We start from the raw sequence: 24,919 nt of genomic DNA on the forward strand, positions 1-24,919 counted from the left end.
AGGAGAGTGCCAGCCCTGCACCTGGTAGGTGATGAGGACTGGCAAAGGGACTGGAAGGAAGGAAAGAAGGAAGGGGAAGAGGTAAGAAAAGGGAGACAAAAGAAGTTGAGGGGCCTATATTAGGAGTTTCGTTCCCAACAGGGTTCGGTTCAGGGGGTTCTGGGTAATTGGAGACATCTGCTGAGCCTGACTCCTTCAGGTTCCTAACCTCTCCCCCGCTGGGAAAGGCTCCCCCCTGTCAGGCCGTCAACGCCGTGACCCCCAAAGCTCAGACTGCAGCACGTCCGGAGCAGGCTGATGTTTCCAGTACGGTACGATGGTAAACAAGCGTTTTGCAGGCTCAGCCCTGAAAGCTGCCAGGCCGCCCCTGTGACGGGGCAGGCAGCATGGGGCGGCAGGAGCAAGCTGGGGCTGGTGCTTGCAAAGCTGGCCTCCTTATTTTGATAACGCTGTTTGGGGCTGGGCTCCCAGGTGTTGGGCTGTGTCTGGCCTAAACAGGCTCAGGGCTTTTATAAAGGCAAAATGCCTAGGATTGCGTGAATTACTGCCCAGCCTGGAGCGTGGAGGGAACCCAGGGCACTGGCGAGGGAGGAGTCCAGGGACGGCCAGGGGCATTTGGGGCAGCAGGGACCTGACACAATGAAAGTGCAGATGAATGAGGGTGTTCTCACTTACATGGAGGCAGATGCTGTTCCGGAGGCTCAGGGAAGCACCAACCCGACAGGCCCAGATGGGCCCCAAAGCAGAAACTCCGTGGTTATCTGTCAGGCAGTTGGCCAAAGCATCTTCACCTCCAGCGTCTCCCCAGCGGCTGGGCGAGTTGGCTTCCTGCTGCAGAAGGAGGAGGGGAAGGAAGCAAGCTGCCCAGTGCTGTTCATACAGCTCAATGAGCTGTTCAGCACCCCTGACGGCCTGCAGTGGAAGCAGACAGCCAGGTAAGCACTCAGGTGCAAGAGCTAGCCCAGAGAGAGGTGCATTGGAGACCACGTAACAGCGTGGTCTGCTCCTTTAAGGGCACGAGGCCAGCCTGCCCTGTCCATTAATCAGGGGTGGCTGAGGAAGGGTGGCCGCCCCAGGCTGTCAGGGACGAAGGGGCAGCAGAAGCAGGAGGAGGAGGAGGAAGGTCTTTGGTGGGAAGGGAGGCAGTGGAAACCTGCTGTAGAAAGAGACCTTCAGGGAGGCAGTGCTCAGGAGAAAGAGCAAGGAAGAGGCCTGCAGGAGGGACCAAGAGAGGCCACAGGAGCTGTAGCCCAGGGCAGGCTGAGGAATCACGTTGGTACTTTGCCTATGTTGGGAAATAAAGCTGCCTGGAAAGAGACTCTGGCTGTGGGCGTGTGTCCTTCATGGGCTGGGGACAGGCCAACACTTTGCAGACCACCAGTTTGATATAGGAGCATGCGGCTTGCCAAAGCAGAGCAGAGCAATGCCCCAGGAAGCCTAGTCTGCTGCTGCTGGTGGAGACCAATGCAGGGGGCTACAGAAAAAGATCTAAAATAGCCATGATGCTCCTAGTGGTGAAATACTATCTCACTGTGGGGAGAGGAGAATTCTTCCTGGCCCCAGCTGGAAATATGCTTCCACCCTGACAGATGAGGATTACTCCTGGGTATCCTAGTTTGAAATCAGAGATGTTAGGTTCCATCTAGTCCATCGTCTGAGGGCCAACGTGCAGATTGTTCCTCACAGGGCCTCCACCAACGCAATTTCAAATTACTCAGTCAACATGCAATTATTTGAAACTGAAAAGGCCACTTGCCCCAGCCATGTTGAGAGGCAGCAATTCCAGAGTTTGTACGTCGTCGAGCAGTGTATTGCCTTCTCTTTCCCTTTCTGCCTTCACTTTATATTTGTTGCCTTTCACATCCACTGAGCAACCTTTGTCTGTGTGGTTTGGGTTATTCTCTGGGTCCCAGTTTCGAAAAGCCACTGATGGGATCATGCCGCTGTGACGCACACAAACTAAGCCTGAAGCCCACTGGCATGAGTGTTTTTGTGGTGACAAAAAAAATGCCAAGTGGGGTGAATAACGCTGAGGGCGGGGCGATCAGCTATTGTTCAGGGGTGGCGGCAGCCAAAGAAAAAGTAAAATATTCTGCAGAGCAAAACGCACTGGGCACATATAATGAGCTGCAAAGGGCGCGTTTCCTTTTTTTGCTGTTGTTAGGGGGAGATTGCTCATTTAAACAAATGGGTCCAACAGACCCTTTACTACCAACTAGGCTGTCACTGGCACATACCCGTGTCTGCCATCCCTTGCTGGAAACAAGGTGAGGGTCAGGTGCTAGGACAGCTCCTGAAAAGGGCAGTTACGCCATCAGACTGACAGGCCAGGAAGAGGAGTTTAGTGGCAGCATGTTGTGTGGATTGAAAGGGGTGATGTGTGGGAGACTAGCCGGAAGGATGCTGCAGTGAGGATGGGAAGGTGAGATCTGGCTGTGATACTGAGGAGGAAGAAGTGGCAGGATTTGGAAATGGCCCTGATGAGTGGGGTGAGGAAAGGAAGGAGTCGCAAATAGTCCTGAGATTGTGGGCCCGAGTGATGGGGAGGCGTGGTGGGGTGAGACTGGCAGGGACAGAGAAGGAGGGAAGGAGAGTGTTTGGGAGGGAAAGGAAGGAGCTCAGTTTCAGGTGATGACCACACATCCAGGAGGAGATGTCAGAGCCACAGGCTGAGGTGGGTGGAGGGAAGGAGACAGTTTAGTGGCAGAGGGACAGATTTGCAAGTCATCAGCACAGAGATAACTGAACTCCTGGATTGTCACCAGCATGGATCCCTTAACCTCCAGGGGCAGAGTTCAGAGGGGATCTGTGAGTATCTGGACGGTGTCTGAGGGAGTCCAGAAGGAGGCTGAACTGGAATCATGTACTTAGTGAGAGGGTGGGGGAAGGGGTACGCTGCCCCATCGGAGACTCATCGCTGAATCTGGGCCTTAGTCTGGTAAACTGGGACCAGTGCCCCAAGAGCAGGGGGTCTCTTTCCTGAGGGTACAAATCTGCTGCTGCTGGGCTGATCCTCCCCAGCTCCTGGAGCCTGTAACATGTGGCTCGGGAGTTTATGGGGCTGCAGGTTTTTCTACATTCAGAAAACAAGAAGAGGATCCCCAAAGCCTGGCCAATGCTGCTGCACTTATCTGGAGAAGTTCACCATATACCTGAGTTCCGGGCTGGGGCAAGCTCTCAGAACAGCTCGGGGCTTTCCTCTGCTGGATACACCGTCTCCAGGGCCCCCTGCACTGTCCATTAGCCAGGGAGGTCAGGGCCTGTGAGTTCAGGGGAATGACTTGGCACTGTTCCCTCTGCAGATCACTGTCACGCTGTTCACATTTTGCAGCCTAAGCCGGCATTCGTCAGAGCAGCTTTCCAGATTGGCCTTAATACAAAGGAAGCCTCTGTGTGCTGTCGGAGTTTGAATGTTTGGAATCTGGCAACACGTGTGGGCATTGCATGGCGTTCCCAGCGGGCATGCTGGGACTCCCCCAGAGGGCGCTTAGAGGGCACTGTGCTGTCCTGTCCTGCTAAAGAAGGAACAGATAATGCCTGTGTTTACAAGAGAAAAGCTAAGTTCAGTGCTGTGAAGAGGTGCCTGGCTAACAGCCCTGGAGCCAGCTCTGCTCTCTCCACAGCACAAGCAGCGTCTCTGCTCTGATCTGGAGGCACTTCCCTTTTGGTGTAAGAGGCTAGTTCAGTGCCCATGGCCCAGCCAGTCCTTGGCTTCCCTCCTGAGGCTTTGCCATTATCGATCCCCAAGCCATCCCGCCCCCAGGAAAGACCTGTGTGTGACTCAGCCTCTGATGACTTGGTGCCCCCCCGCCCCCCCGCTCCCCCACGCTGGCCTCTCGGGGCTCTGATGTCTGCTTCAGTTGGTCCTGCAGAATAATCTCTTTGGTCACTTCCCCCGTGCGAGTTGTGTGAATGGGACCCCATAGCTGACAGCTCACCTTCTTCCTGCATCCTACCTCTACAGAGCCACGCACTCCCGCTCTGGGAATCCCTCTGTGCTCGTGTGTGGATGTGTCTGGCTCAGCCCTGGGCGTTTCTATCCCTTCAAATCCAGGGCGGCTCTGCTGACGGCCTTCTGGCTTTCTCTTTTCACAGGTGGATTAAGTTTGAGGAGAAGGTGGAAGATGGAGGAGAGCGATGGAGCAAACCCCACATCACGGCCCTTTCCTTACACAGTCTATTTGAGCTAAGGACATGCATCAAGAAAGGGATGATCCTGCTGGATTTAGATGCTCACAGTTTGAAGCAAATAGTGGGTAAGTGGATAATGTGGGAAGGTCACCTCCCTGGGCCGTACCCTTCCCTGGCCACAGGTTGGGCTCCTGGGAGCGCCTTTAATGAAAGTACTAACACCTGCTAGCAAGGTGCATCCCTGGTGGGCTTTATTCGTCTTTGCACTGCAGCAGCACCGGAGATCAGAGCCCCATTGCACCAGGTGCTGGACAGACACATTGTAAGGAACAGGCCCTGCTCCAAAGACCTTTCCATTTCAGTAGACAGGCCAGGCCAAGCATTGAGGATTATTATTGCCCAGAGTGGGAGCTGCCTGACACAGCTGTGCTCACCTGGCCCCCAGCGCAGACCCCGCTATGGCGATGGAAGACTGCTTCCTGCGACATAGCTACCGTGCTTCAAGGCAGTGACGTCTCGGCACCGACGGAAACCCCCTTCTGTCAGCGTGCGCTGCGCCTATGGTCCAGGGCTGTGCCAGTGACATCGCTGTGCTAGTCCAGGCTCCAGAGCATAGATGCAGCCTGCATGTGGCTGAAGCTAGCAATGCTCTGATGCTTTCGTTTTGTGTTCAAGAGAAGGTGACTGCCACGCAGATCGATGCTCACGCCCTGAGGCCAGAGGTGAGAAAGAAGCTCACGTCTGTGCTGCTTTGCACCCCCCAGCACCACACCACCAAGTCCCAGCTGAAGATAGTGGCTGAGCTCGGTGCAGCCTGCTGCAGGGGTGAGTGTTCTCTGGGCTATCACCCTCGCTTTCCCTTTTCCCTGTGTAGCTAGATCACGAGGTCCCTAGCTCCAGGCTGCAACAGGACAGGACCCTGGGCTTGTAAAACATCAGAGTTAATATCGTCCAGCATGAATCTTCTGAAAAGGGATGAGGAGAGACGCAGAGAGCACTGAGGACAGGCTGCCAAACTGCAACTCCCAGGGACTCGTTCAAGGCTGTCTGAGGATGTCACAAATCCACAGCACAACCTAGCACAAGCCAGACTACCTGGCTGGCAGCCTTATCTTTGGGAGGCTCAGGCCTGGAAGAGCAAGGGAGGCTGAAGGTCAGGCCAAGGTATTTGCAGAGCAAAGGAAGGGCCCACGGTGGAAAAGCCAGGGAGGGGATGCAGAGCTGGGTGGTGTTTCTAGGCCTGGAATAGCAGAGCGGGAGGTGCATTAGCAGAGCCTGGTAGGGGCCCAGAACTGGCATAAGGGGTTGGGCTACTGTGGAGCTGAGTGGGGTTTCTAGGAATAGAATAGCAGGGGGTGAGGTGCAAAAGCAGAGCTGAATGGGGCGGGAGGGGGGCAGGTCAGCAGTTCCAGGGAGGTGCAACAGGTCAGGATTCAGGTCCATTGGCAGATCCACAAAAGGCAGTGTTACCCAGCACTTCCTGGCCAGTGTCTGAATGAAGCAGGCACTGTTACTTCCTTATCTCTACGAGCGATAAGTGCACTTGCTGATTGAAAAGTAAATGTCAAGGTCTGTGGATTTCCTCCTGCTAGAGAGCACCTATGGGAGCAATTCTAAGCAGTGGGCGCACGCTGGCTTTGATGTTAAAGCCGTGCAAAGCAGCATTATACGTCCCTCCGCAGTTCCTGATTTTAGCATGTCTCTCTTTGCATTGCAGACAAAGCTCATAACCGGTCGGATCCAGGAGCTGAGATTTCAGAGGCACCCCTCAAGGAGCAGGTATGGCAGGCCAGCTCTGGGCAAAGAACATAGGGTCGTTAGTAGAGCTGGATGGAAGATTATGACTTTTTGGTGGAAAACTGCAAGCTGAAATATATTGCTTTGGAGGAGATGCCACAGGGCCTCAGAGGAATTGTGGTTTGGGTGCATCATGCTTCCCTTCTCCTCTGAAATAGTTCAGCCTTCAGGACTCAGTCAGACACCTTCCACCAGCACTGAATGTCCTTGAAATAGACCTTGGACACTGAATAGCAATCTGGGACCAATGCGTGCTCGGCCTGTCCTGGACTGAGGCTCTGTTTCATTTCAGCTAAAAAACCAATTCCAGAAGAAGATCCCAGCCGAGGCTGAAGTGTCCAACATTCTTGTGGGTGAAGTGGACTTCCTAGAGAAGCCATTTATTGCCTTCATCCGACTGCAGGAGGCCGTGAGACTCGGGGCCTTGACTGAGGTTGCATTCCCCAGCAGGTAATCATCACCAGAGATCACTGCACTGGAGCCTCTTCTTCCTTTTCAAGTCTCATCAGTACCTTCCAGCATCACATAGTCACTTCCGTGGTTGGGAGCAAAGAAGTGAGGCTGAGGGTTGGTGATACGGGATCAGACTTTGCTAGCTAAGTGCTTAGGAGTTCCCCAGAAACCATGCACCAAGCCTCCCCTGAATTTCCCAGGGACAGAGCTCCTTGCAGATGCTCCTACCAGCTGTAGCCTGTCAGCCAGTCACTGCAAAGATGCTCAGAGAGCCGCAGCTCCTGATCTGTTAGGTATAACTTGGTACACAATACATTGGTTTGGTTCTTAGAGTTCTCCTCTGTGCTGACTTGTTCCCCACCCGGACCCTGCAGGCACTGGGTCTGTGGTCCTGAGAAGTGGCTAACTCAGGGAGACCTGGGCATAAGTGCTTAGTGGCATTTCATCACTACGGTGCCTGCCCCCTGCCAATCCAAGAAAATAAAATCAGAGCAAAGCAAACACCCCTTCATCCCAATTCTCTGTGTCCATCTCACTGCAAATGGCTAGTGCGAATGAAGGATCTGCCTGGGGGCAGCTGCTCTGGTGTCAGTGTCACACATTCATAGTCCACTGTGGGGCTGCTAAGGATCAGCAACTCCAGGAGCTCCATTGACAATGCCATAGCACATGGACAAGTTGGGACGCTCTCCCGATGATAATCAGATCATTGCTGTTCAGATGAGGTGCGAGCCCCACCTACAATGCTGACCCAGAACTGCTGGGGGCTCCTACCAGCCTGCATTTTGTCACAGTGTCGGAAACAGTTCTTCTCTTGTCCTTGCGAAGTGGGCTAGTAGAGACTTAGCGGGGCTTCTTCATTGCTGCTGGGCAAAGCCCTGGACTGTAGACAGTGGGAATAACCCTGCACTGGCCCTCGAGGGGGTGGACCAACTGGGTTCTGATGGGGCATCCCCAGCATGAGTCTAAGACTCTACATCTCAGATTGCACTTGTCAGCTGGTCTCTGGGCTGCGGCAGGAGACACCGTGGAGAGGGCTCCTGGGAAGCCAGCTGGCAGCACTGTGGGAGCTGGGAATGGGCAGACCCTGATTTAGCAGAATTTCTGCTGCTTTATCACAGCTGAGCCCCACACTGCAGGGGCTTTGGCACCAGCATACGACGAGCCAATCTGCTGCCTGGACTCTGGGATCTCCCAGTCCTCTACATGCTCTCCGAAGACGGACACTTGCTCTGTCCCACCTCCCAACTGTTGTGATGGAGAGCCTGACTGCATGCAGTCAGCAGCGGGGCCCTTCCTGCTAAAAGGGGACGTGGGCTGCAGGATGTGCCAGGTGGGGAATATCGGCACGGAGATGGTATGGGGATGGGAGCAGTGTAAACGCCTAGATGAAGAGACTGATCTAGTGACAAACCCACCACGCTCAACAGTGTTGAATCTCGGTGCCTCACACCAGGGTGTCTTTACCTTGCACGTGCTAAGCGTGATTTGCAAAAGCCCGCAGCGCTGGAAGTCAACGGCCAGCTGCTGCCCGCAACTTCACCATGAGTTTTATCATGAAATGACTGGGATGGGTTCGGGGTGCATTTGCGAGTCCCACTGACTGGTCATGGCAAGGCTGAGGCAAAGGGCAATACGTTTACCCCAATCTCTCCAAGCCTTCTGATACCACAGCCCCTCACTGTCCCTGGGTGACTGAGCTCTTTCAGCCAATTTAGAGAGGTGGTGTGTCCTTGGCCCTCGGAGAGCTCACTTCAGAAGTGGGGGCATTTCTCACTGTTTCTGTGCTCTCCCTAGGTTTCTTTTTATCCTCCTGGGCCCCAGAGCCAAAGTGAAAGCCTACCATGAGATTGGAAGGGCCGTGGCCACGGTACTGACGGACGAGGTGAGCCCATGTTTCGGAAGCGGTGCTGTGGGTGGGAGATCTAGCAGCTGTATGGAGTATCAGTATTAGACGTTGGCACCATCTCTGGGGAAAGCCAGGGGGCCAGTCTTCACAGGCGAAGCCAATAGGAGCTCATTCTCACCCCACCGCCAACCTTCTGATCCTCTTCTGTAGGTCCCAAGCTGGAAGGATGGAGAAATGGGTCAGCACTGGATCAGCCCACTGTTCTCCTTCGCCCTTCCCAAGGATTAGATGGTGATGATATTAAGGCTGTGCTTTTCAGAGACTAAGGGAGTTAGGAGTCTGAATCCCAGTGAAATGCAATGGGAGTTGGGCATGGAACTCGCTCAGGTTCCTTTGGAAACCCCATTTGAAAATCCCACTGGCGGGAGGCTGGCTTAGCACACAGGGCACATAGGGTGGGAAGGATCCTTACCCCATCTAGCATTAGCAGAAACCTGTAATCAGTCCTAGCAGTTCCCTGTGCTGGGCTGAAGCATTTAGCGTTCATCTCAGCCAGTGGTCGTGCACAGGGATTCACTGGATAATGTAACTGCATTTCCCTCCAGCTCTTCCAGCGGGTTGCCTGTCAGGCTCAGGACAGAGAAGACCTCATTGCAGGGATTGATGAGTTTCTGGATGAACTGACTGTGCTGCCTCCAGGCAAATGGGACCCAACCATCCGAATCCCTCCGCCAAAGTGCCTGCCCTCTCCACACAAGAGGTACCAGAGCAGAAGAACCCAGCAGCTTTCGGGGGCTCTTTTACTAAAGAGCGGAGCTGGGCCCGAGGCACAAAGCTGAGCTCTGGCTCTGAAATTCTCCCTCCCTCCCCCGGTGCAGGGCATTCAGATCCAGCCCCCGCTCTGCTGACGCTATGCAGAGCATTCGGAGCAGCAGCAGTCAGAGAAAGGGAGCTTCACACTGACAGTGTCGTGTCCCGCAGCTGCCTCCCCGCTGCCAGAGCCTTTCCCTGCCGCAGGGAGCTTCCAGAGCCTTTCCCCGCCGCTGCAGTGAAAGGCTCTGGCATTGGGTAAAAGCCATGGCAGGGAGAGTCAGCGGGGAAAGGCTTCGGCAGCTCCCTGCTGCTGAGCTGTTCCCCGCTGCCTCCCCCTGCCAGAGCCTTTCACTGACCCGTGTAACTGTGCCCCACAGTGTGGACGCAGCCTGGTTTTCACTGCAGTGTGTAGCTACACATGCCCTACATGCTGCTGAATGTGGTGTGCAGTGCAGATGTAGCCTTAGGGATCCAAGGTGACAGGGCTGACAAGGGAGCAAACTGACTGAAGGGCAGTCCAGAGAGTGGATGTGAGGTTGGCAGCCTCAGGGAGCATCTTGTAGGGGCTCTGCCTGCGCCATCTGTTGGGGTGAATGTCCACCCTTTGCCAATGCAGTCCTCACCACTGGGGCATGCTCTGGTAGCCTCAGACAGCAGCAATGGCTCTAAGTGTCTTTGCCCATCCAAAGTTGGGCAGGACATTATGGCCCTCACAAGTGCCCTGCCCTTTGTCACCTGCACGTGTGATTCCTCCAATGCACTCTCCATGGGGCTAACCTTCAGCTTGTGCAGATGAAACACACCTTCCAGGTGGGGCAGGTCACTAGCAGCACATGGCACTGACACGCCAGGCTCTGCATTGGCTCATGTGTCAGGCAGAGCTCCCAGGGTGACCCCCGCAGGTCACCCAGGTGGAGTCAATTCGAGGTCAGTTCACCATCTTTCCAGCCCTGAATGGGATGGGGTGGGACCCAGTTAACTGAGGCGCTCCCCCTCGGTCCCTGTATCCCATCCCTGTGGCTAGGCTCTGCAAGGTTCTCTTGCTGTCAGGCCCAGAGCTGCGCTGCCCAGCTGGAGTGGCAGGGTGTTCTCAGTGGGAAAGGCTCTCTGCATCGCTGCAAAGTATTCCAAGTCATGGTTTAAAACTTAAATGCTCTGCGTGGCCACAACCTGGCCTCTAGACCCTATGCTCCGCTGGATGATGAAACTAGTATCCCGCCACTACCTCCCATTTCTGTGCATTCCCTCTCCAGTATATCTGGACCACTGAGATGCAGCTTCCTCTGGGGACGGAAGTGGAAGGATCAGCTGTACTGAGACTCCCCGAGAGCAGTGGGGTTGAGATTTCAATACCAAAAATCTCCCAAGGAACTAGGCTGGGTTTCATTAATGTGGATGGTTCTAGGCTGACACCCTCCCACTTTAAGAAAAGGAGTACTTGTGGCACCTTAGAGACTAACAAATGTATTTGAGCATAAGCTTTCGTGAGCTACAGCCCACTTCATCGGATGCATTCAGTCCACTGAATGCATCTGATGAAGTGAGCTATAGCTCACGAAAGCTCATGCTCAAATAAATTTGTTAGTCTCTAAGGTGCCACAAGTCCTCCTTTTCTTTTTGCGGATACAGACTAACACGGCTGCTACTCTGAAACCTCCCACTTGAGTTTCTCTTGTTGTTTCAGGATCTCCAGGCATCTCCGGGAATGGAAATCTCACTGCAACGGGAACATGTCTGCAGCCGACGACAGATATACCCATGGGCACCAGCCTGTCAGCGAGGAGCTGCAGAGAACAGGAAGGTAAGTGCCTGCCCGGGGAGGTTACAGACATTTGCCTTAAAGAAAGTCAGCTAGAGTCAGCCCTGGCATAAGTAGTTGCAGTTCTCCTGAGTCAGTGGACTGGGGCCCGCTTAACCAGGGCTCAGTTTAGCCTGGAGCTGGGGGCCCTGTAGTTAGTGCTCTGCACTGGCACACAGTAGACACAGGTGCATTTCTGGGCCTGGTTTCTCACAGCCAGATTGGTAGCTGCTGGTGGCTCTGGAGAACCACAGGAGACACCTGAGTTGGGTTTCTGGCCCTGATCTCTTCTTTTCCGGACCCTGGGGTGGAGATTCTCCTGGCAGCACATCAGAGACCCAGAATACATTCCTAGGCCAGTGTCTCATCTTGGGGCTGCTCCAGACAGGCAAATAAAAGAACAGGGTTCAGTTCCTGGGGATATTCAGAAGATATGGAGCCAGGCATATCCTGACTTCATTTCAGTAAGTGAGTCTCTAAGCTCTGTAGGGCAGGGGCCAACCTCATGTTCATACAGTGTCTTGCACAAGGCGGCCTGGTTCTGACAGGGTTCTCGAAGAGCAACTCGGTTACAAATAAGAAAGAAATAGCACTGACAGGGCTTGACAAGCTTTTCTTGTAGTCCCCAAGGTAAATAATGACCTCCGGTCAGTAGAGATTGGCCTGAACCAAACCCCTGGATCCAAATTCTGTCTCCAGCCTTGAGATCTGGTGCACACCAGAACTGGTGCGAACTAACAGTCCGGAACTTGGCATTTCAAAATCTGGACCTGAATCTGAACCTCTCAGATTCCAGGGTGTTGGGGGCTGGGACTCAGTGTTCACATCTGCCTGGTACAGCTGCAGACTCAGACCTGACCCTGGGACTCAGGGGGGCTTGGGCTCAGCCCATGTCTGGCATTTCTCTCGGGTCTGCACATCAAAAGGTGTCAATATCTGCTTTAAAATAGGCCCTCAAGTGGGCCAGCCACTAGGGGGCAAGGTAGCATTGGGTTTGGTAGCTTCCTTGAAGCTGTGGCTTCAGGAGAGAAAATAGCTCTGTTCTAGGATTTTTCCTGCAGAGCTCTCTCAGGTCAGCCTTGGCTAAGCAGGGGATCTTGCTTGTACAGTATAGAGTGACTGATGTGGAGGAGTCCTGCTCTCTGGCATGAATCTCCTTGTTTCCATGTTGGTCTGCAGGTTATTTGGAGGGCTGGTAAACGACATCCGGAGGAAGGCCCCTTGGTACTGGAGCGACTTCTATGATGCCCTGAACATCCAGTGCTTTTCGGCTATTCTCTATATCTACCTGGCGACTGTTACCAATGCAATTACTTTTGGTGGCATGCTGGGAGATGCTACCGATAACATGCAGGTCTGTGGTAGCCTCCAGCGTGACGCCCCTTTGTCTGTGCCACGGTGACGTGTCATCCCCTCTGTAGCAATGTTGTTGTCTTTCTTGCTCTGATGGACATTGTGGCCAGTGCTGAGTGAATCATAAGTAAACCAGGTGCCAGCTGCCATATTAATAACAGAGTGGAGGAGACGGGGCAGTTGGTGTACAGTAATACCAATACGTAGCATTTAGCTAGAGCTTTTCATCTGGAGAACTCAGAGCACTTGAGTTCCTGATGGTGCCTCTGTTTTGAGATGTGGTCCACCAGTCTGAGTAGAGGACTGAGAGCCACCCAATCCTGCTTCCTTAGGCAGAGCTGAAGTTACTGAAGATTTGCTGGGAATCTAAAGAGAATTGCACCACACCTGACAGCAAACATTTCTCCAGGTGCCAGCTGCTCACCAATTCAGACAAACAAAACTAGCACTGTGTGTAACAGCGCCACCTGGCTACTGTAAAGTGACACCGGTCTCCTCTAACAGAACTCTTACTTTGTGCCTTTCTGAACGGCTCATGCTTCACTGGGTTTCTCCCTGTGTTTCAGGGAGTGCTGGAGAGTTTTCTGGGCACCGCTATTGCTGGAGCAGTCTTCTGCCTCTTTGCTGGCCAGCCGCTCACCATCCTGAGTAGCACTGGCCCCGTCCTAGTCTTCGAACGGCTCCTCTTCTCCTTTAGCAAGTGAGTAAAGGCCTGTCTCAAAGTGCCCCCTTGCCCTGAATGGGTCCAGTGAGCTTCCTGTCCGCTTGAAATGAGACTTTCACCTCTTTGGACACTGACTAATCCCAGGTGTTTAACACTTGAGGCCTGGCTGGTTTTCTAAGGGATCTGTTGGGCCACTGGGGGTACTGCTGTGCTAGGGGAGAGGGAGGGCTTCTGCTGTGACTCTGGGAAAGAGCTAATCCCCCATTCGGCCCTGGCATCACCTGCAGGGAACCCCCCTTGTTTCCAACCTCCCAGCAAGACCAGCCCTCACCCCCGGCCCCCGCCACTTGGTCAGTCTCCCAGTGAAGAGCCCAGGGACTCATATCTCACACCCTAGCACGGCCCAGTTCCAACATCACGTAAGAGAAATGATTCCTGCAGGATTCACGGCCAGGCCTGGAGCAGCGAGCTGGAGCTAGCAGACGTGCTGAGCTTGGCTCAGCCACCGCTGACCTCAGAATTGTGCTCCATATCTCTGTGCGATGGCCATGGCATTAGAAATCGCTCTGGGGACTCAAACACAGCCTTGGAGTGGGGAGAGCTGGGATCTATTCCCAATCTTGCTACTGTTGCACAGTATCACCTTGGGCATGTCTGTTAGTGTTCGCTTCTCTGGGCTCCGTTTCCCAATGTGTAGAAGGGGGCTAATGATGCTCAGCTGCTTGATAGGCTGTCATGAGGTACTAACAGGAGTGTCAGATGTAAGACGCGGGAGATAACTGTCCTGCTCTAGTCAGCACTGGGGGGCCTCAGCTGGGGTACGGTGGACAATTCTGGGTGCCACATCTTGGGGAAGATGGGGACAAACTGGAGAGAATCTAGAGGAGAGCAACAAGAATGGCAGAAGGTTTAGAAAGGCTGGTCTGTGGGGAAAGGTTAAAAACTGGGCATGTTTAGTTTGGAGAAAAGAAGACTTGGGGGGCATGGGCGGTGGCTGGAGCCCCCCTTTGGGGAGGCTAGCCCCAGCTCCGCCCCTTCTGCTCACCCCCACCCTGCACCTGGAGCCCCAAATCTCCTGCTCCCCCGCACCCGAAGGAGCTCCGACCTCCCCCGCAGTGCCCAGAAGAGCCCTGAGTGCCCCCACCCTTGGCCAGAGGAGCCCCAGGCTGACTGAAGCCCCGAGGCCCCACTCCCACCTGCCTGGAGGAGTCCCAGGCCAGCAGCAGCTGTGCTGCACCTCCCCTCTCCAGACCCCAAGCTGCCCAGGGCAAAGTGTCTCTGGTCCGGAAGAAGCTTTTGCTATGCCCCATGCAGGTTCTGGGGCAGCTGAAGAGATGGTATTTGCTACTCAGTCCCGAGAGATTACTGATTACCAAGAAGCTGAATAACACATACCACCTCCTCAGCCGCCCCAGAACCTGCATGGGGCATAATAAATCAAAAACTTGCCCCCAAAACCCCGGTGGCCACGGCAGCACCAGGGGAGGCAGAGCCTCCCCTGGCCTATTATACCTGCTGCCCATGTTGGGGGGCCCTGATAACAGTCTACAAATCTGTTAAGGGCTGTTCTAAAGAGGATGTGATCAATTGTTCATCATTCCACTTAAGGTAGGAAAAGAAGTAATAGACTTAATTTGTAGCAAGGCAGATTTAGGTTAGACAGTAGGAGAAAATTTCTAACTCTAAGGGTAGTTAAGCTCTGGAACAGGCTTCCAAGCCAAGTTGTGGAATCCCCATCACTGAAGGTTTTTAAGAGCAGGTGAGACAAACATCTGTCAGGGCTGGTCTAGGTTTCCCCGGTCTCGCCTCAGCGCAGGGGCTGGACTTGATGACCTCTCAAGGCCCTTTCCAGCCCTGCATTTTTGTGATTCTATGAGCTCCATCCAGCACACTGAGGTCATTGGCCAGGTGGCACTAAAGACAGGCAGAGTATGCTGCTATTAGCGATTAGTAGGGCTCCGTATCTGTCACGGAGGTCATGGAAGTGATGGATTCCATGGCTTTCCGCGACCTCCATGACTTCTGCGGGGGCCAGTGTGGCTGACCCCAGGGCCGCCCAAGCAGCTGGATCCAAGGCCAGCTGCTCAGGTGGCCCCCAAGACAGCCACAAGGGCTGCTGCTGGAGTGTCCCTGGGGACAGCCACACCAGCTGCTGCTCTGGTGGCCCATGGCAGTGGTCATGGGGTGGTCGGAGCTGCCACGGTCCACTGGTCCCGGCAGCGGTCCCCAGGAGGCTGGCCGGAGCAGCCGTGGTCTGCTGGCCCCAATAGAGATCCCCAGGAGGCCGGCCAGAGCAGTCATGGTCCACTAGCCCTGGCAGCGGTCCCCGGGAGGCTGGCTGGAGCAGCTACAGTCCATGGCTCTGAGCAGTGGTCCTTGGGCGGGCGGCCGGAACAGCTGCAGTCTGCAGCCCCCACCAGCAGTCCCTGGGTAGGCCAACCAGAGCAGCGATACTCCCCAGGCGGCCAGCCGGAGCAGCCATGGTCCACGGCCCTGGCCAGCAGTCTCCGGGCAGCCGGCTGTCTGGAGCAGCTGCAGTCCCCAGCCAGAGCAGCTGTGGTCTTCTGACCCTGGCAGTGGTCCCTGGCCGGATGGCCAGAGCAGCCGTGGTCCACGGCCCCTGGCAGCTGGTGCCGCTGGCCCCGGGCCCCCCCCACAGCAGGTCAGGGGCCGTGAATTTTTGTTTGTTGCCCGTGACCTGTCCATGACTTTTACTAAAAATACCCGTGACTAAATCATAGCCTTAGCGATTAGAGTTAAGTGTCATGTTCTGTGCGTGACTGATTCATTGAAACACTTGGACCCATCCCTTCACCAGAGATTACAGCCTGGATTACTTGGAATTCCGCCTCTGGATTGGCCTCTGGGTGGCCTTTTTCGGACTGATTTTGGTGGCCACCGAAGCGAGTTACCTGGTGCAGTATTTTACCCGCTTCACTGAAGAAGGCTTCTGTGCCCTCATCAGCTTCATATTCATCTATGACGCCGTGAAGAAGATGCTGAGTTTGGCGGGCAGCTTCCCCGTCAACTGGGATTACAAGATCAATGATGTCACCCTCTACGGCTGCATCTGTAACTCGTCTGGCACAGGTAGGAGCAGGCTGGGAGGGTCCCTGCATCTCCGTTTGCCTGGGCGGCTGCATGTTTCTGTCAGTAGTGCTGGCGCAGAGCTCTGTGCATTGGAACAGGTCTTAGAAAGCAGCAGTTCTGCAGTGCTTGTCCCCTCCGAAAAGGACCAGGTGTTATTATTCGTACTGTGCTAGCACCTAGGAGCCACGGGCACAGACCAGGCGCTAGGTGCTGTACAGACACAGGACACAAAGACAGTCCCTGCCGCAAAGAGCTGCCAGACTGAGACAAGAGACAATAGGCAGAATTCAGACTGATGGGGAACATAAGGAAACAACGAAACAATACTGTCAGCATGATAGGCTGGGTGGTCTCTGCACACCAGCCGACTGCCTGTTGTTAAGCCTTGTGCAGGCAGTACGGCAACGGAGAGATGTAAGGAGGCATTTGCAGGTGGACAGTGAGGTAGCTTTGCAGATGTTTATGGGGAGCACCTCCCAAGCATTAGGGCAGCAGGGGAGAAAGCACGAAGGGGCTTGTTTGAAAATGTAACCAGTGGGCAATGAAGCTTGGCAGCTTGGGCCCATCAGAGATGGGGGTGACCATCTCAGTGATGTATGAGAGATGAGCCGGAGTGTGGGAACGGGCCAGAAAGGGACTCAAAAGTAAAGATTAACATCTTCTATTGGAAAAAGAACAGGAGTACTTGTGGCACCTTAGAGACTTGCTACTTTGAAATCTTCTATTGGGTGTGTGGGAGAAAGGGGAGCCAGCAGAGAGATGCAAATTGGGGAGTGATATGGTCAAAGTAAAACATGATCTTTGCAGCAGTGTTTTGAATAGATAGGCGCAGGGCAAGGTTGCATCGGTCAAAGCCAAAGGAAAGGGTGTTGCAGCAGGGGTGCTGGAATGGGGGGGAGGGGGCCAAGGCCCCATCATTTTTTACTGTCTGTAAGGGCAAGCGATGGGGGGAAGGAGGCATAGAGGAATGAGTGGGGGCAGGGCCTTGGGAGAAGGGGTGGGACAGGGACTCGGGGCAGGGGGAATGGCAGCATGGGGGCAGGGCCTCAGGGGGAAGGGGTGGCATGACGGCAGGACGTCAGGGAGAAGGGGTGGTGTGAGGGCAGGGGAAGGGATGGCGTGGGAGGGCAGGGCAACTTTTAGGGAGCTTCCATCGCCCCTGTGTTGCAGTAATCAAAACTATTTTGTCAGTAAAAAGAAAAGGAGTACTTGTGGCACCTTAGAGACTAACCAATTTATTTGAGCATGAGCTTTTGTGAGCTACAGCTCACTTCATCGGATGCATCCTTTTCTTTTTGCGAATACAGACTAACACGGCTGTTACTCTGAAACCTGTTATTTTGTCAGTGTCCTCTTTGAAGAAGTGAGTGAGCGCATGCAGAGAGAGAAGTGGAGGCAGGAGGGGGAGAGGGTTTGAGGAAGGTGTCAAAGGGGGCTGGGATTGTGGAGTGAGAGTCAGTCAGGGTGGAGAATTAGAGGCATTTGGCTGGGAAGGCAGCAGAACTGGAGGAAGAGAGAACAAATCTGTAGTGGAGGAAGTCAGCCTGGTTCCGAGATTTTGGCCAGAGATGCTCGGCAGCACGAGAGCAGAAACAGACAAGGTGGATGTTGGGGGTGAGCCAGGGCTGGAGGCTGGGAGGTCTGGGACCTTGTGAAGGGAGACGGGGACAAAAGAGTCAAGGGTGGACGAAAGTGAAGCATGGAGAGAATCAACAGTCGTATCTATGGCAGAAAATGCCAAATGGCCCCCTCTGATCAAACAGAGCTGCTTCCCTGGGCATATCAGTCACGCCTTCCCCACGCAGTGGCAAACAGTACAACTTCTTACTTGTGTGAGCCCTGCAGGCCAGCACCATTGCAAGGGAGGGAGCTGGGCTGTGTGCTGACTGGTGCAGCATCCGCAGAGCTGGTAACTGAGTGCAAGGCTGCCTTTGGCTCTCAGGTGCCTGCCCAATGCCAGCAACAGCGAAGGGGCTGACCAAATGTCCCTGAGGGTAGGTCTGTATGGCAGCACATAACGGGGGGCAGAATCTGGCCTGCAGGATTTTTACAATTGACGATGGTGTATGAGAAGGACGAAACCCAGCTTGACTCTCCGATCCCAGGATGATTGTGCAGGGCTGTCAGTTAGGGACAGAATCTCTTTACATGTGAACTCAGTAAATGGGATATGGTTTCAGTGAGACTCAGTACACATGGGACTGTCACTTTCTAGAGCAGACCCACACCTTGACATGGGTTAGACTGATTTGGGTGAAATACTGATTGCAGAGAATTCCCTGAAGAATGTGGCTCTTGTTCTGTGTGTGAACCAGTCCTGAGTTTGTGGACTGTAGGATCCAGGCCCGGGGAATCACCAAATAGTTTGGATGAACCTGCTTTCCAGCAACTGTGACTCTAGCAGTGGGTCAATCAGCCCCTCTGGGCTCTTGATTAACTCCTGAAAACTCCCATCCTCTGGGAGTCGGGTTATTACCAGAAAGGTGATGGTAGTACAGGGCATCCCCTCATTAACAGAGCCACCCCCTTTGTGTATCCAGCCCTGCCAACAATAGCACAGTCCCTAGAGGGTGAGGCCTTCACTGTGATCCATATGTGACTGGAGCAATTGTCCCATGGACACCTCCCTGCTGTATAATGTCTGTGTAGCAAACACAGCACATGTCCACATGGAAAGGGATATGAGGAATGTACTTGTGAGGATGCTCCTGCCGCACTTACATGGCCTCACCACTAGAGGGTGACAGAGAGCCATGCTGCATTGGCATGAGTCACATCCTGATGTATTTTTAAAAAGAAAAAAGAAAAGGAGTACTTGTGGCACCTTAGAGACTAACCAGTTTATTTGAGCATGAGCTTTCGTGAGCTACAGCTCACTTCATCGGATGCATAGCATATTGTGGAAACTGCAGAAGACATTATATACACACAGAGACCATGAAACAAAACTTCCTCCCACCCCACTGTCCTGCTCGTAACAGCTTATCTAAAGTGATCATCAAGGAGGGCCATTTCCCTCCTGGAGGGAAATGGCCCTCCTTGATGATCACTTTAGATAAGCTGTTACGAGCAGGACAGTGGGGTGGGAGGAAGTTTTGTTTCATGGTCTCTGTGTGTATATAATGTCTTCTGCAGTTTCCACAATATGCTATGCATCCGATGAAGTGAGCTGTAGCTCACGAAAGCTCATGCTCAAATAAACTGGTTAGTCTCTAAGGTGCCACAAGTACTCCTTTTCTTTTTTCTTTTTACGAATACAGACTAACACGGCTGTTACTCTGAAACCTGATGTATTTTTAGGACTCACTGCATGCCCCAGATACAAGGTTGGGTGCTCAGACAGAGTTAAGGGGGAGAGTCGTATCAGTAACTAAAGTGTTACAGGCCCCAGCGCCAGGGTCCCATCTGCATGCAGGAGGCATCTCAGCCTGGGTGTGACCTCAGCCGGAGAGCGCAGCTGTCTGTCCCCTGCAGGGATCCGGAGCAGGCACCGGCCTGCCCGCTCATGACCCTCATGGAAACACTGAACTCCAGCCCTTCCCCACAGTCCAGTGGCGGTCTCCTGTGCACTGAGAGCAGGGGGAGTCAATGTGGTGATAGATCCTGAGTCCGATCAGAACTGTGCTGGGCTTGTTTTCTGCTACTTCTAATTTCTCTCTCCCTGTTGCATTGATCTGCCCAGTGTCTCCCATGGACTCAGACATCCTTCGGGTCCATCCCCTCCATGCTCCCCAGTCTCGATCTGCCAGTTCTTTGTGGAGGAACACAACTCTCTGCAGGGTGGGTGTTCCTGTTCCCAGGGGGGAGAGGAGAATTGTCTGCTGTGGCCGTGCGAGGCAGGGGCTCAGCAGAACACTAGTGGCCTCAGTCCATTCCCCAACCCCTCAACCCCAATTCTATGGAAGCCAGGAACCTCCTGCTCCCCCTGCACCATCCCCTCCCAGCCAAACTCCTAGAGACACTCTTAGCAGGACCCATCTGTCAGCAAACTCCCAAAGACTGTCAAACCCTCTTCTCCCCTGAACCAGAGTGGGGAGAGGACACGGCTATTTTCTTCATAAACCTTCACTCTATTGTTTGTCTGGCTTCTCAGTATAGCTGTAGAATAAACCAGACCCCACGTGGCCACATGCGAGCCCCAGGGAAATCTCAGGATCCGGGAAGAGCCCAGCTCCACCACTGTAGCTCTCAGCAACGGGACAAATTCTCGTGGTCTCCTGATGCAGGGATTTCCTTGCCCTCGGGTGTGTCTGTGACATAAGCCTGGGCATCCAGCCACTTTGCTCCCACTGCACTGAGCTACTGAGCATCTCTTGGGAAGACAAGCCAGCCTCCTCTCCCACTCTGGCGCGGCGCTGACCGCATCGCCCTCTTCACAGCTGGGCTTTGTGCTGAAGGGATGACCTCATGGTGCACAGCTGGGATGCTCTCCGTGCTTCTTCGCTTTGTCCCACAGTCAGGCAGTTTTTTACCTCCTCTACATCTTGATGAAAGTCCTTTGCTAGTGGATGGTGTGAGGCAGCCACTCCGACAGGCCTCGCAATCAGAAGGTGTGGGGCAGAAATGTCTCTAATTTTCAGTCTCTCCTCTGTCAGGTTGGTTGCACAATCACTTATCTCTGGGTTTCCATTGCACATGGGGTCTCCTACTGTCTTCTCCCAGTTTGGGATCAGAGAGCTGCCAGTCTTGTATGGCTCTGCTTTGATTTCTGGATTTCACTGTGGTGAGAATCTGCTAGTGGGAAGGTTCTGATTAGAGACTCATAGCTGCTTTTGATTTGTGACCCTTTTCCCTGGTTAATTTATTGTCCTTTTAGTTTTTTGAGTTGGGCTCACTTCTGAGATCTGTCTCTTGACTCTTCCCTGTCCCTCCTCTACTCTTATCCCTCCTTCCTCCACTCTACTCCTCTGCATTGAAGTCAGGCAGGGTCCTTCTCTTCCGTGCTACAGCAGGAGGCGCACCAAGCACACAGGAGAGACAGCATTACATGTTCAGTTGCTCTCGGGGGACAGAGCATGTGCAGTCTGGTCAGCACATATGAATGGTGTGGGGATGGAGCATGCTCAGTGCAGTTGGAATCCTTCGAGAATTTAGGTGCTAGACGCTAGGAAACCTCTTCTGAGCGTGTGTGAACTGTGATTTTCCCAGGACTTACAGAACTTGGGCCAACTTTGGGGGCTGGTAAAACACACCCGTTTCTGACACCAGGGTGACCCTCCCTGCCACATTTCAAGTCCCTGCTCCAAAGCAGAGAGCTTCTCAAGGAAACAGTTTTAAGAATTTTTAATATGGGCAAAACAAAGCGTTTCCCCCAACTTCGTTCTCAAATATGGCTGGAGCATTTTAGCTGAACCCTTCCAACAATCGTCAGCCTGAGGCAGGTGCCTGGCATGAAACATTTCAGTCCAATCCATTACAGTTTGCCCAACTTTAGAGCAGCTGAAAACTGGGTCTTATGACAGGAAGTGTCAGGCAACCTTACCTCTAGGCAGTGCTACCAGCCCCACCTCTGATCAGGGGACACCAAGAGAAGCCACTTGAAATGAGGAAACAGAGACAGCCCCATGTGCTGTCCCCACAGGCCACAAGCAAATGTTCTGTGGGGCACAGTTTGGGAAGCACTGCTCTAGCACAATCCCCTGGGGCAGAAGCCCCATAACAGCTCCCACAAGCCGGGAAGGGGTAGAACACACCAGCAGAGGAACCAAGGTGATGGTGGCAAACATCCTGTTAGTGCCACTATATGGTTTGTGGGTTTCCATAGGTGGGATGAGCTAAATGGAAAGAAAAGTGCTGGGGGGAGGGCCGGGGAGGAGGGGCAGGTGTGGAGGGGAGCTGAGTGGAAGAGACTGTGGGTGTGTCTACACTGGAGCTGGTGGTATGATTTCCAGTGGGGGTAGGCACACCAGCGCTAGCTCTGATCTAACTAGCGCACTAGGAACAGTAGCATAGCCACGGCAGGAGGCACTAGCCACCCAGAGGACATACAGGGGTCTTGGACAGGATTGTGCTTCTCGCCTCGTCGTGGCTACCCTTCTGTTTTTAGGTGCTAGCCATCAGCGCTAGTGAGGGTGTATCTGCAAGAAAATACACCCTCGACTCCGATGTAGCCGCACCGCCTGGGGCGGGGGGTGGGAGGGGGAGCCTGGATCAAACAGGCTAGAGAGAAAATTCAGATTTTGCTTGGACTGTCCAGGGGTCCCTCCCCAGCTGGCTGGAGTCTCTGGTTGCGGTAGCTGCTCTCTGCAGTTCTCCCCCAAGGCCTCGGGGTGGGCAGGAGGGAAGGCACCGGCTGGGTCCTCTTATGCAGTGGTTTCCAAAGTACGGGTCGTGAGCCAGTACTGGGTCACGGAATGTAAGGCACTGGGTCGCGGCAGCTCTGGTCAGCACTGCCGACCGGGCGGTTAAAAGTCCCGGCGGCGGTGCTGCCCAGCTAAGGCAGGCTCGTCCCTACCTGGTCTGACATTGCGCTGCGCCCTGGAAGTCACCAGCAGCAGGTCCGGCTCCTAGCCGGGGGGCTCACGGGGCTCTGTGTGCTGCCCCCACCCCAAGCACTGTCTCCGCACTCCCGTTGCCCAGTTCCTGGCCAATGGGAGTTGGGGGGGACAGTGCCTGCGGGTGAAAGCCGCGTGGAGCCAGACTTGCTGCTGGCCGCTTCCAGGGTGCAACACGGTCCGCGGTGCCAGGACAGACAGGACGCCTGCCTCTGTTGCCCCGCCGCTATGCCGCTGACCGGGAGCTGCCTGAGGTAACCCCCCACCCCAACCCCCTGCCCCAGCCCTGAGCCCCCCCAAACAGGGAGCCCTTCCTGCACCCCCAAACCCCTCATCCCCGGCTCCACCCCAGAGCCTTCACTCCACCCCAGAGCCCTGAGCCCCTCCTGTACCCCAATCCCCTGCCCCAGCCCTGAGCCCCCCCAAACATAGAGCCCCCTCCTGCATCCCAAACCCCTCCTCCCTGGCCCCACCCCACAGCCCTCACCCCCGCACCCCAATCCTCTGCCCCAGCCCTGAGCCCCTCCCATCCCCCAAACCCGTCATCCCCAGCTCCACTGGGTCACGGGCATCAACAATTTTCTAAACTGGGTCGCCAGAAAAAAGTTTGAAAACCACTGCTCTAGTGCCATACGAGCATGTGTGTGTGTGTGTGGTGGGGTGTCTCCCAGGGACAGTTCTGGGTCTAGAGGGATGTTGCGGGAGGGGTGGCCCCATGGCCCCTGCTTTAGCCGTTCCTGTGCCTAGCATGCCTAGTATAGGGGTGTGAGAGTCTTCTGTTTGGGGAGGCTCACACGTGAGTGCCAGAAACTCCCTAGAAGCTGGGGGGACACTGCTGCCTTGGACCGTGGCCCTGCCCCCGCTCGGCCTCTTCCCCTGAGGCCCCACCCACCACTTGCTCCTCTCCGCCCCCTTCCCCAAGGCCCCGCCCACTTGTTTCTCTCTGCCTCTTCCCCCAAGACCCCACCCACCTGCTGCTCGTTCTCCTCTGCCTCCTCCCCCGATGTCCCCCACCCTACACTCGCTCCTCTCCACCTCCTTCCTGGAACATGGCAGGCCATGCGGCCATGCCCCCATCACCTTTTCCTGCCTTAGGCAAGTGACAGGAGAGGAGGACACAGAGGAGCAAGCAGTGGAGGGGGGCCTCAGGGGAAAAGGCGGAGCACGGGTGGGGCCATGGTCTGGGCACTGGTGGCCACCCCCACTTCTATGGAGCTTCACTTCGGGCACTCCAAAGGTAGTGGCGGGCCAGCACGCCTCGAGAGGGGTGACCCATGCCACATCCACGACATTTCCCCCCTACGTGGCTGGCCTTTTTGGGGGAGGCTTAGGCTCCCCTGGCCTCTTATATGTGCTGCCCATGTGGCTGACTCTCAGTTAGCACCATCCCTAGGAGATGAAGCCTGCTTATCTGGGTTTAAGATTAAACTCGATCAGTTTATGGAGGAGATGGTATGATGGGATAACATGATTTTGGCAATTAATTGATCTTTAAATATTCATGGTAAATAGGTCCAATGGCCTGTGATGGGATGTTAGATGGGGTGGGATCTGAGTTACTACAGAGAATTCTTTCCTGGGTATCTGGCTGGTGAATCTTGCCCATATGCTCAGGGTTCAGCTGATCGCCATATTTGGGGTCGAGAAGGAATTTTCCTCCAGGGCAGACTGGAAGAGGCCCTGGAGATTTTTCGCCTTCCTCTGTGGCATGGGGAACAGGTCACTTGCTGGAGGATTCTCTGCTCCTTGAAGTCTTTAAACCATGATTTGAGGACTTCAGTAGCTCAGACATAGGTGAGAGGTTTATCGCAGGAGTGTGTGGGTGAGATTATGTTCCCTGCATTGTGCAGGAGATCAGACTAGATGATCATAATGGTCCCTTCTGACCTTAATATCTATGAATCTATGAATCTATCCAACCACAGCCTGCTAGTCCAAGGCTCATGGGGAGGAGACTTGCTGATAGCTGACATCCAGCACAGTCCACACCCCCATCCCCGACACTAATAACTGGGGACCAGTTCCACTGTCTCACACCACCCCCAGGCCGGAGCCCTCTGAAACCCTCTGCGAATGCTCAGGGAGACCCTGGCTTGGTGCCATGGTTTGTGGAGGAGAAGAGAAATGTCTGACAGTTCATCTCTTGTAGGCAACGCCTCCATGCTGACTGAGATGCTGCTCCCAGCCCCTGGCAGCACTGGGATGGTAAGGACCATTTTCTCCAGCCGCTGGGGTGAGTGAGGGGATGCTGAGGTCCTCGCAGGCGTGTTCTGGAGCAGGGCTCCCTGTGCTCCTGGCGCAGTGCCAGCATCACTGGATGTCTGGCTCCCTCCCAGGACCAGACTGTCTCAGCGACTAGGCAGTAAAGTGATGGTGCTGGGCCAGGCCTTTTACCCAGGGGCTCTGCATGGGGGACCCTGTCCCCCTTACATAGGGGGACCTGCGTGTTTCATGGTGACCTTGTTTCCAGGTGGTGA

At 54.4% G+C, this 24,919-nt stretch overlaps 1 protein-coding gene across 1 annotated transcript in view; it reads left to right on the top strand.

Moving 5' to 3' along the window:
- The first annotated feature begins 639 nt into the window (after positions 1 to 639).
- The window catches only part of SLC4A9 (solute carrier family 4 member 9), a 55,148-nt gene continuing 30,868 nt past the window's right edge, over positions 640 to 24,919 (top strand). The window contains exons 1-12 of the mRNA XM_074961999.1: positions 640 to 935; positions 4,096 to 4,256; positions 4,807 to 4,956; positions 5,849 to 5,910; positions 6,221 to 6,378; positions 8,179 to 8,266; positions 8,836 to 8,990; positions 10,728 to 10,844; positions 12,021 to 12,195; positions 12,761 to 12,894; positions 15,677 to 15,948; positions 24,592 to 24,647. Coding sequence (XP_074818100.1) covers positions 640 to 935; positions 4,096 to 4,256; positions 4,807 to 4,956; positions 5,849 to 5,910; positions 6,221 to 6,378; positions 8,179 to 8,266; positions 8,836 to 8,990; positions 10,728 to 10,844; positions 12,021 to 12,195; positions 12,761 to 12,894; positions 15,677 to 15,948; positions 24,592 to 24,647 — 1,824 coding nt within the window. The remainder of the gene's footprint in view (positions 936 to 4,095; positions 4,257 to 4,806; positions 4,957 to 5,848; positions 5,911 to 6,220; positions 6,379 to 8,178; positions 8,267 to 8,835; positions 8,991 to 10,727; positions 10,845 to 12,020; positions 12,196 to 12,760; positions 12,895 to 15,676; positions 15,949 to 24,591; positions 24,648 to 24,919) is intronic.

The sequence above is a fragment of the Natator depressus genome, chromosome 8, assembly GCF_965152275.1.
Source record: "Natator depressus isolate rNatDep1 chromosome 8, rNatDep2.hap1, whole genome shotgun sequence".
Lineage (NCBI taxonomy): Eukaryota > Metazoa > Chordata > Testudines > Cheloniidae > Natator > Natator depressus.